This window comes from Numenius arquata, chromosome 1 (assembly GCF_964106895.1).
Source record: "Numenius arquata chromosome 1, bNumArq3.hap1.1, whole genome shotgun sequence".
Taxonomy (NCBI): Eukaryota; Metazoa; Chordata; class Aves; order Charadriiformes; family Scolopacidae; genus Numenius; species Numenius arquata.
The window spans coordinates 120,184,035-120,196,382 of record NC_133576.1 but is presented as its reverse complement, the minus strand read 5'-3'; the positions used below and the strand labels follow the sequence as shown (position 1 = coordinate 120,196,382).

The 12,348-nt window shown below is 37.5% G+C and overlaps 1 protein-coding gene across 1 annotated transcript in view; it reads right to left on the bottom strand.

The window, feature by feature from the left end:
• MIPEP (mitochondrial intermediate peptidase) overlaps positions 1-12,348 on the bottom strand; it is a 77,655-nt gene that overhangs the window by 36,874 nt on the left and 28,433 nt on the right. The window contains exons 11-14 of the mRNA XM_074146408.1: positions 9,288-9,441; positions 8,249-8,326; positions 7,053-7,257; positions 3,534-3,643 (exon numbers count right to left, since the gene is read on the bottom strand). Of these exons, the coding sequence (XP_074002509.1) occupies positions 3,534-3,643; positions 7,053-7,257; positions 8,249-8,326; positions 9,288-9,441 (547 nt within the window). The remainder of the gene's footprint in view (positions 1-3,533; positions 3,644-7,052; positions 7,258-8,248; positions 8,327-9,287; positions 9,442-12,348) is intronic.

The following is a 12,348-nucleotide window of genomic DNA, read 5'->3' as shown; positions in this document are numbered from 1 at the left end:
GTGAAGAACAAAATTGCATCAGCAGGATTATCCTACTTATCCTGAAAGATGAGCTCTCCGATAAAACCAGAATCAAACTGTCATCCTCCTTCTAAAAGAAAGACTTCATAGAGCTTTGACTAAAACTGTGTTAATTGAATAACCATTCCATTTTTTTGAATTTAAACACTACATGCTTTACTTTGGGTTCCACTTTTCCATCTTTCTATATTAAGTAACTTTAAGATCTTGGCATGAATTTTTCAGCGTGTTTGCCATGGTGGCTAAAAGAACAGTATTCCCTGTGTCCCAAATCACACTTAACTCCTTACTGCTATGTAGTAACCACGACACATTATGATTGTTTACTATCTGTGGGCTTATTCTTGTAATCATGCTAATACAATACTGCCTTTGTAGTTCCATCTCTGTGAAAAATGAAGTCAGTTCAAATTTGAACAGCTGAAATACTGGCCTTTGCTCAAGAGAGCCTCTAAAGACACACAAGCTTAAAATGATTTAGCTCGACAGACCTATCACGTATCTGTGCACTTAACAAACAAAATTAAACAAACAAACTCAGTGATACAGAATGCTATGCATGCACCAGATTGTCTGCTTAAGCACTGTTACAACCTCATTTTGGTATGGCTTGATTTCATGAGCTTACCTGAGTAATTCAGCTTGTGTGACTAATTAACACAGTCCCCTCTACTCTTTTTTTTTTTTTTCCCTCAAGGTTTTTGTTTTGAGTTATCTTTGAGATGAAAGGAAAACTAGGCTTGCTACTTTCTTGGAACAAATATTTTTGTACTGGCCAGCTTTTTGAACTACACTCACAAGACTTACTTCTTTTGCCAGAAGAGCTTGCAAGCTTTTTCATTCCTCAGTACTCAACAGCACAAGCACCCAAAATGCACAGAAAGCAGAGACAAGCTTTCTATAAACTTCAAGATATTTTGGAGCAGATCCTCAACATCCACATCTATATGCATAATGCATTCTCATCTTTGAAAGACTTCCCAACAATCTTTTTTCTGCAATGCTACTAAAAACCAGTTTTCAACAGCTCGTATGTTTTAATAATCAGAACACCACCTCTTTCCCCTCCCCTTCCCATAAGCATAAGCACTGATCCTAAGTGAGGATCCTCAGGATCAGTCCTTCTGCAATTGGATTTTATGGCAAGGTCAATCGTAACCTGAGACTATGCCACCAAGTTTTTCTGATGTAAATATGTTCAGTAGGAGTGTTAAAAATGACATCCCCTAAAACTTACATGCAAAAACTATAGCACAGATGCAGCAATGCAGAAAGAAGGATGCTTTTTCAAATTATCTGCACTGCTTCCTCAACAAAGTAGGTCATTAAAAAAACCATCCTTCTGTCAACATCCAGCAGAGCCGTGATGACGTAGTTGTTGCAGGAAAGATCCTTCTCCCACAGAAAAGTTCAGTCTCTTTATTCATAAGAAGAAACTTGAAGGAATTTCTCACATGGAACAATATCTGCATGAAATGGTTTTACAAATTTCACATTTAAACTGTTTCACCCACCTTCCTTACTTCCCTTTAAAAAGGGGGTAAAGTGGATTCATTTTTCTTTCAAGTAACTAAAAAACCAGAGAAGAAAACATTGATTCAAATTTCTTTTTGTCCACCAAAAAAATTAGTCAGGGAACAAGCACAGAAAATATAAGCCCCAAAAGGCTGAAGAGACCTGGGATTTTCTGTTCAAAGTACTTCGTAACATACACACAACAGACAAAAGTAATTGCTGTAACAATCACTGAATTTTAAGGACAGAAAAGATGAGTCCAATCTATTTGTATTTAAATTACAGATATGGAAATCTGATATCAGATTCTTAAAACTAGCTTAGATGAACCAACATAAGCAAAAGCAGATTTATGTATGTTGGATAATGTCTTAAAAATACATTCTAAATTTAAAGAAAAAAAAAAAAAAAAAAACAATTAAAAGGAAGCTGTCTAAAGCCCTCAAAAGCCACACAGCAGTTTCAGGCTCTTTTTCTCATCTTCCAGCATAATTCATTCTTGCCCCTTTCAAGACTGAATTTCTACATTAAACTTCTCTCAATTGCTCTCTGAAAGGGCAAGATTTCACCACCAATAAACAGAAGAAGTTTATGGAAATGCCAAATGTGACACAGCGTCTGGTTCTTAGCTTTTGCACTGCAACTAAACATGGTTTAGATTTGTTAAGCCATTTTGAAAATACAAAGCCATAAATAATGTTCCACAAATCTTTTTCAGATGTTTTAGTCAAGATCATTCTCTAAACTCATATGCAATCAGATTAACTCCACAATGTTTAAACACTACATGAACTTTATAGAGAACCCCAGAAAGCAGTATTTCAGTATGTGGACTCAAACATATAAATGATGAACACTCCTGAACCGAGCACTTCTAACTCCCAGGTTTCAAGGAGACTTTCTTAGTGCAATCAGCTCTACAGAACTGATTGCTCTGTAACAACAAAAAAAGCAGATTTACAGAGCAAATTTCTCAGACAGTCTCTATTAAAATAGAGGTTAAGCAACATAGTTTTCTTTTGAATGGAGGCAAACATAACTCCATTTTCATAATACTGAAATACACTGAATGCCTAGGAGCGGATAAAAAGCTTCAGTGGAGTGTAACACTACACAACCAAAAAAGCCTTTCTTGGTTTTGCATTGATGGGTAGTCTATTCTTCAACCATCACATCTGAGTACGCTGAAGCTTGCCTCAATCAAAAGCACTAGAAAAAAGGTCTTTGGTTATTGTTTACTGGTTTGTATATTTGAAATGGCTGTACAAATATCAATCATGTTCTGCTGCCATGCGTTAAAGCAACCACCGAAAGTCACCTTGTTCTGAAGAGCATTGTTTTCTGAATTTCCCATAGAAAGTAGACCTTTAAAGAAGACTGGCATAGAATAGCTTTATGTAAAAAATGGGATGAGTTTTAAGCAGAGATTCATGACTACCAGAACCTAACTAATCCTAATCTCATCCTAAAAAAAGCAGTACACTTTTCATCGCAAAATATACCCTACACTGTGCTAAAGGTGGGAGGTTTTAAACATTGCAGATCATTTACATTTCTTTCCATGATTTGGTACCCGAGATTTATTTTAAGACAGACTTTGGACAGTTCAATGATGCATCACTATTTTTGTCATAACCTACCTGTAATTAAATTAAAACGTTCCACATCATAACTTGATTCACACTGAAGATGTTCACCATACTACACTAGATTTGTGTAGTGTAGAAACTACACAACCTTTGTAAGAAAAAATGGCTGAAAGTTTTAAATATGTAATTGGAACCTCAGATATAGGGATCTGTTATTCCTTTACAGCTTTTCTACAATGAGAATATTAACATTTTTTTCTGAAAAATCAAAATTATAACATTAAAATAATTTCTATCCATTGTTTACTTCTAGTTCAACTTTATGAAAAAATAACACATGAAAATGTGACTCTTTTCCTGAAAACATTTAGACCTATTTTCAATATTTTATATGTAAATTTTTCCTACCTGTCCCGTTTTATAATGCCTTGCAAATTGGTTAACCACTCGATAGTCATTTGCAAAGTACTCCATCAGAATTGAGGGAACTTCAGCAAAATCAGTAGGACATCTGGTTCCTAGAGGCAGAATAATTGTACACATTAGCGTTTGCTATTTTCATTAACACAAATAGTTAACTCTTCCCAAAGGGTTTTGCAATTTTCAGTTTGGACTTTTGGTGAACTTTAATATTCTTTCCTTTATTAAGTCAATATTTTATTTCCATAGCATTATTGTACATATTGCCAGAAAAGCTTCATTATAATCCTACACATTTTACTATAAATCACAAAGTAAAACAAAATATTTGAACAGCTGGGTGAGGCACCTTATAAAGCTCTGGATCACACCCTTTTTAAACTAAACCAGACTGCAGCCAAACTGGCCCTACATGAAACACCAAATCTATTTAAGTGTCCTAAACCTAAATCAAACTACAATGTAAATAAAACTCTGCCTTAATCCTATTCACAGTTACAATTTTTAGCTTCCATCTGTTTGCTGAGCTTACTTATGCTTTATATTAACTTTACTTTAGAATATGAAGCCATTCATCCAAGGAACACTCTTGCAGATTGAAGACATGTTCTAAGTGCAATGAGGTAATATTTTAGCAGTTTGTACTTTCAAAAAGCACTTTCCCAAAAACCTTATTTACTCTAATCTTTACCAGCACCCTACACAGTGGAAGTTATTAAGAAGTGTAACACATCACCAAATCAAAGCTGCATTTCTAATTTCTATACTAAAGTTAGGGATTTACAAGTTGCTGCTTTAATAACGGACCCACTGGGTCATCACGTCCATCCCTGTCTGCTAGAGACAATGTCAACGTTCAAAACTAGTCTTACACGTAAGTATGGTTTTCCCTTCTACTATTCTTTCTTGAAGACTATTTTTTTAAATCACTCCTTTGATCTTTAAAAATCTTTCTCTCATTTTTAATATGAATTCATAATCTGTTCATACTCTTATGTTTTCAGACCAATACTGTTTTTTAGTATAAAGAGCGTTTCCCGCACTGTTTTTTAACTCCTACATTGAGAGAAACGATATTCTCTCTCAGCCATCATTATCCAAAGGCAAGATAAAGTCTAAAAGCCATTCATTGTAGCTCCTCTCTGCACCTCCTTCAGTCTGAATTCTCCTTCAGACCCAAGAAACACAACCATGCCCAAGCATTGCATGAGGTTTCACCAGTATTTTCTTAATCATTCTAATACTTCTTCCTGTTAGATACACCTCTGATGTAATTTCAAATCACATTTGCCCCTTTCACAGATGCATTAGCTATTTGTAGTTCTGCATTAACACATAAAAATCTACTGCTGTTCCTCCATCACTGCTGAAATGCCCATTTGATAGCATAAATTCTATTTGTACTCTTTAAATGCATGATCTGCACTGTGTACTTCTGAATTGTATTTTACTTCAATCACTGCAGTATCCAGTCATTCAGTTCTTATACAATACCTCAATTCTTCTTTTGTGCCAACAGATTTCACTGGTGGGTGTTAGGGGCGGGGGGTCTGTTGCTTGAAAATCATTTTTTAAAAAGGCGAAAACAAGGCAGGTCCCAAGACAAATGCCTGCAGAACTACCCTGATGTTCCTCTAGTCATTTATGCTTTCTCAGTGCTCCTCAATAAAGTGACAGAATTCTTTTGATAATCATTAAAAAGACTCCCAAAAAATAACATTTTCTGAAAGTTAGAAAGGTAAAAGCTTGGGCAGTTATCTGGGATAAGTTAGTTCTCCTGTAAAACAAACGTAGATATTCTCTACTGCATGATAAACTAAAACGGAATACAAGGTAGGTTTTAAAAAAAAATTATATGCACAAATATGCATTAAACAGTCACAGAATATGCATATCGTAAAATGACAGATTAACTTAAAAAGAAACACATCTTAAGTCAAAAATGTACAGTATTATCCAAGTTTTGGGCCTGTTAGCAGCAGAATGGCTTCCTGAATATTTGGGAATGTTAATCAGAAAAGGGGGAAAGTAGGAAAGATGTCATCTCAACTAGAATGTCAAATTTTTGGTTCTTACAATTGTCTGTAGTCATCTTATTTTGACACTTTGCCATCCTAGTGCCTCACGAGGGCAGATGGCCCCAAACAGACAGCCCTGGGATGAGCCCTTTGATTGCCACACGTTCCAAACCCTAAAAAAAAGGGGTTCTCTGCAGAAACAACACAACTGACCTCTGACGCTGCTTTTGCAATGCTAGATCTGGAGTGAAATCCTCTGGGAGGCAGGACTGCCCGGAGCTAAGGACACGCTGAAACCATACACAGGGGCTCACGGAAAGTCTGAGCCTCAAAATCAGCCATTTCCTGCCCCTTCAAGACTTTGACATCCAGAAGCATATGATTCACCACAAGAGGAGAACCCGATCAAAGCAGTTACTTTGGGCACAGAAGTACTTCTGGAGGTCAAGATGAGCAAGACTATATGAGTGGAAGGAGTGTGGGAGGGCAGTTAACAGGAGTACACAGAGCTTATACGGAAAGAGCATATACAGTGTTCATTTTCGCAATGTCCAGTAGTGACATACTTAGAAACAGATCAGTCTATTTTAAGTGGAAGACTTAAGAAGGAATACTTTGTCACTAGGTGCAAAGTATCTGTTGATAACACATAACTCTACCATGGACTCCCCTTTGTATCAGTAGCATAATCTAAAAATAGTGAAACATAAAAAAAATCTTTCAGACAGGGGAGCTACAATTTCATCTGTCTGGTTGTGTGGGGTTTTTTTTAATAAGTAAATGTCTACTGCAAATGGGATTTCCGGTACACTATTATAGAATATACCAAGCTGTCTGCAGGTAAGAAAAGTAGCATGCCGAGCAGCTTTAGCCAGAACGTGTCTGACCCATTTACCACAACTGCAGAAGGCCACAGCAGCCTGTGAGCTGTCAGCCAACACACTCATTGCCACTCCTTGAGAAGAGGGACTAAATGAAAAATGGCAATATTCCTTTTCTGTGCATGCACTAATCTGTGATTGCATGTTCATTCATTTTCATTTACGTATGATAAAAAGGCCTACCAGTTCACCATGCCTGCCAATACAATATAGTTTTAATTTATCAACTATGGCTTTACAGATATTTCCATATTGCCAGTGTATGTTCTTTGCAAGCACTATTTTACTAATTTTTTTAATTCAATTTCTTAAATAATTTCCAACCCAAGATTCACTGTGCTGTTATACTAGGTACAAGCTTAGCTCAATTTATTTTCAGTCCTCCAGCTACTCCATTATTATAAACTCCACGTAAGGCAAACTTGCAAGACTGGGTACCACCACTAGAACAAAGATCAGCAGTACAGAAAGAAGAGATACAAATGCCTAATTCTTATTAGGAGCAGAATATGCAAATGTTGGTTGGTTGGTTTTTAGATAATCTACTCCCTTCTTCTAGAAATTAAACATCTAACTAAAACAAAAAAGAAATCGCTATTCTTTCTCACCAGTGACATGTTGGTACCGAGTTCTTCCCAGCATCGAATGCATAGCATGTCCCATTTCATGGAAGAGATTCTCCATCATGCCAGGACTCAGCAGCGTTGGTGCACCCCTTGTTGAATGAGGAAGGCTAAGCATAAGAACAACTACAGGCAGCTGGTACTCTCCATTTTCCCGTAGCCTGCCTCCACGAACGGTAAAGTGACAATCCTTTTCAAGATAAAACCAAACATATAGATGGCCAACGTCATTATATCAATGATATTAAAACAATGATGAAATGATTAAATTAAACTTAAACTATTAAACCAAACCTAAACACATCCCAAGTTACACAGGTTGCATTCAATGATCATTAAGTGTTGTTCAATAGCAGCACAGTTTCTCAATTTTTATTATTTGCTTCATATTCATACAGAAACTATCGTATTTCATAAAGACTGTGTTGCTTTTAGAAAATAAAATTTAATACTTTTTTTTGTTTTAGAATTATCAAAACCTCTCAATTTTTCTAAAAAATATCACTAGCTCAAAGAAATTTACTCATGCTAAATCCATAACTTCTCATTCTTCAGCAGTAGCCTTATCAAATATTCTGCATAGCACTCCTAGTATATTGTGAAATATTAGAAAAACAGAGTAACATATTAAGCTAATGAAGAAAATAGGTGTTTAAAAATCTACCATTTCTCTAAGCAGAGTTCTATGACATTTCATAGTGCCTGTCGTTCTGTAAAACAAAGACTCTGAGTTTAGCTTATCAGGTGATGTTTTTTAAATGAAAGGTTACTCACGAAAGTATTTTACCTAAGACCACATTGGAAGTTACAGATTTTCCCTGTTTAAATTTAATTTATTTTAAATAGAGATAACTTTTACTAAACTTACATTGAACATAAATGCTGCAACAGGGTAGGTTTAGACTGGACATTAGGAAGAAATTCTTCACAGTAAGAGTGATCAGACAATAGACCAGGCTGCCCAGGGAGGTGGCTGAGTCACCATCCTTGGTGAGCTTAAGAGTCGCTTAGATGTGGTGTTGAGGGATATGGTGTAGGGAAGAACTTTGTAAAGTAGGGTAGATGGTTGGACTCGATGATCCCAATGGTCTTTTCCAACCTAGATGATTCTATGAAATGGCCCTAACGCTACAGTCATTACTCAAATAAAACACATGCTGGAATCAGATCATAAATGTTACCTGATGTGGTTTATCAGGTCGCTGGAAGAAGTCACAATAGATGTATCCTAGCAAACCTTCAGTTTCATGAACAACAGCCTGAAGAAAAAGAAAAGTATCATTTCCACAGTGAAAGCACTGATAAGATGTGTAAATTGAAGACATGGTATTCTAATCCAAAGATTTATAATGAATAAATGATAAATAAACTGCAAATAAGTAATATAAAATCTGTTGGTAATTTTCTGATGGAAAAAAAATATATACAATTCATAACTTGTCTCTCAAACTACAGTCATTCCTGCATTTCACTCAAAACTAATTAGTCACAGATTAGTATTAAAAGTAAGACTGTGTGTAGCCCCCAAATGACTTCAGAGAAGTCAACAGTAACTGAAGCTGATTTACCATGGAAATAAAAATAGAAGGAGTAAGGAGTAATTATAAATTGACCCACAGGATATAAAGAAAAGCAGCTCTTGCTGGGAGTGGAAGAGCAGTGAAGGAGATGTGGCAGTGAATACACAGAGGGAAGACAAAAGAGGAACCTGGGAACCTGATGAGTAAATTATTGCCCAGTTTTTTATTTCTACCCTCCCCTAAAAAGAAGGCAAAAATAAAGATGTAAAAACCAATCTCAAAGTAAAGATGAATAAAGAATAAAAAAATGAGGCAGACACATGACTGCTAGAATATGCACCTACAGCATTCTAGTTGACTACAGTCATCTACAAATTGAAGCTAAAAAAACTAGCAGAGCTCATTCAGAGGGACAGCATGAAAGCTACAACAGTAATCTCCAAACAGAGAAACTGTCTGATTCAGGCACCCTTCACAAAGGCAGATTATAAAGGCCATAAAATACCAAGCATATAAAAGGCACTTAGAGAGACTATAAAGCCCTTGAGGTCTAACTTCACCTAAAATTAGACATCTAGTGTGTGCGTTTGATAGGTACCCAAGTAACTTAAAAACAAAGTCTGATTCATGGCCCAGAGGAACACACCATCTTGTCTAACTTCTCTTTGTCATTTCAGATGCTGGGAACAAGAATACTTACCAACTTTCTAACATCTTCAGACCAAATCTCTCCTCTCTGTGTCTGTTCAGCATACAGGGAGATTCCTAGGAGCTGACTGAACAAAGAGTTCAAACCTTCCATGCATGCCCCAAGAGAGAAAAATGGACAGTACAAGCCAGGATCAATGTTGTACCTATGGAAATATAAGAATCCCAAACCAGTCAGTCAGTTGAGGTACTTAAACTGCAGTCTTCACCTCCAAGTCACAGGATGTGACAAAATACACCAAATAAGCCTTAAGGCCCTTACTGAGCATGTTTGGCTTAATTTTTCAAATAGTGAAACTAAGTCACAGACTAGTTATGGCACAGTGCTTCATAGTAACTCAATTTTTCTTATATTTCAATTTGGATACCAAATTCAGCAGAAGTTGACTATGATTTTCAGACATGTGGCGAATATGTAGCTCAAACAGACCATGAGTGGCCTGGCTGTGGCTTTTGATCCACAGGAGGCCACTGGCACCCAAGCGCCATTCCCATGCCAAGGCTGTGCCATGGGACTGATCAGAAAATGGAGTGGCTTTGGCTGGGGTGTAAGCCAGATCCTCAGTGAGGGCAGGAAACCAACCAGCAAGCACCACTGACTCTGCAGTCTTTTCTTTCACTGGAGCAATAGAAACACCAGGAGACACAATCACCTCCCACGCCTGAATCACACCTCAAGCTCTGGGGACTCTGTGAACCATGTAGAAAATATCTTACAGCTTTGATCCATGTGAAAATTTTAGTATGTGACGTGGAGTTCAAACATGCTGAAGCTTTCTGAGCCTAAACTCAAACAACTAAGTACGATCAAGACACTGTAGCACAGAAGACACGTGTGGGGAGGAAGACACCATGCATCTGCATGCACACACATAAACTGAGAATGAACAAAAATCAATTATAAAAGTAGTTCAGAGATGAATGCAGTCTATACTTGGGTTCAAACTTCCTGAAACTCTGACCCTAAAAAGTAAACAAACTACAAGTGTATCAAGCAAACAAATGCTTCGCAAACTTACACCTTCCACAAGCTGCTCAGGGTCATACAGCTCTTTGGAGACAACATCAAAACCACAAGTGGTATCTGCTTGTAGTTGTGCATGAACCCCAAATGGCAAAAATGCTCTTGCTCCCTCTGTTCACATACAAAGCCCAAGTTATTGGTACCATTTTCTGGGGACTCAGAGTAAAGATTATTTAACTCCAGAGAATCGCAGTCCCTTCCCTTCTGTCTTCTTCCTTCTTCCACACTCTTGTGCTTTTGCTTCTTAATGAAATGGTAACTAGTCACTGAGATTTGTAACACGCATCAGCTAGACTACAATAGCTGAACACCAAAGATGAGAACCACGCTATTTCAAAGCCTATAATCAAAAGGTTTAATTAGAGCCCAGCTGTGAGTCAGCTAGTCCCTATCCACTTACTTACCCTTCCTCCCACTCCCACACACAAAAGAAGAGACCTAAAAACAAAGTCCACTGGGGATACTGCATTTGCCAACACGCTGCTTACAACTGCAGTTACAACTCCCTACTCAGCTTTGCTGCACTGTGATGCACAGCAGGCTGGGGTTACTGCTCTAAGCCACAGCACTTATTCTTGAATATGTCACTGTATTTTGTTTTATTTTTCTAGTATCCTTTACATTACCCTTATGACATGCTCTAACAGCATTTTGCAAGTACCATAGAAACATCTGTCAAAACTACAGGTATGCTCAGTTACAGTACACTACACATGCAGATGCTAAAGCTGATGTATTCCATTCTAATTATACTAGAACACAGAAAATAAAGTAGATTTTGCCTCTATCATACTGGCACAACTTCGTCAAGTTGTAGAGCAGCACTTAAATTCACACTCTGCGTGCTGCAATACACACATTTTCCTTCTTATTCAAAAAGAGTGTTTGCACCAAAAGAACAAAAATCAGCATGCAATAAATCACTTTAGACCAAGTCAGATAAAAAGACTGCAAGCAAGCCTCTAAAAGAAAGCAAAAGCGATGACTTAATTTCCATGTAATAAGCCACAGAAATGTGGAGTAAGGAGGACTCTGCTTTACACCCAGAGCCCTGCCAGAACTACAGAATTACAGTGTATGTGTTGAACATCCTGAGATTTTTAAGTCAGTAATTCATAAGAACCGCAGCTCCTTCAACAGTAGCACTTTTTGGAAACCTGTAGTAGGTAAATCTCAGATGTCTCCAGACTTTCATAGTATCACCCCGTGATCACCTTCTGCTCAGATTGTTACTGTGAACCCAGTAAAAAAACCCACCACTAAGTGCTTCAGTGCTTTTCTCCTGATTCTGCTCTGAAGCTTTCCCTGCATACAGACTACAAGACTTGTGAAAATGATCCTTTTATTTAAAGGAAAAATAACAACTTTAGCAGCAAACAACAACCTAACAACCTAACAACCTCTGTAATAGTTTAGGACTGTTCTTTGTCAAATCACTTTAAAGTCTTATACCATCATCTTACATACTACTATGAATACTAAGCTGTATTTGTAATTCATTTTGTAACCATCTGTAATTCAAACAATTGGTTATTTAACTAAGGACTGACCACAAATGAAAAGTTCTCTATAAAAGTACTGTCTCAACAGAAGTTTCCTATAATGTGAGGCAGGATTTCTCCACATACACCCCTCCAGGCTGGGAAACACAGACCACAAAAATGATCAGAGGGCTGGAGCACCTCTCCTATGAGGACTGGCTGGGAGAGTTGGGGTTGTTCAGCCTGGAGAAGAGAAGGCTCTGGAGAGACCTTAGAGCAGCCTTCCGATATCTGAAAGGGGGCCTACAGGAAAGCAGGAGACTGACTTTTTACAAGGACATGTAGCAATAGGACAAGGGGTAATGGCTTCAAACTGGAAGGCAGTAGATTTAGATTAGATGTGAGGAATATATTTTTCACTATGAGGATGGTGAGCCACTGGAACAGTTTGCGCAGAGAAGCTGTGGATGCCCCATCCCTGGAAGTGTTCAAGACCAGGTTGGATGAGTCTTTGAGCAACCTGCTCTAGTGGAGGTGTCCCTGCCCAT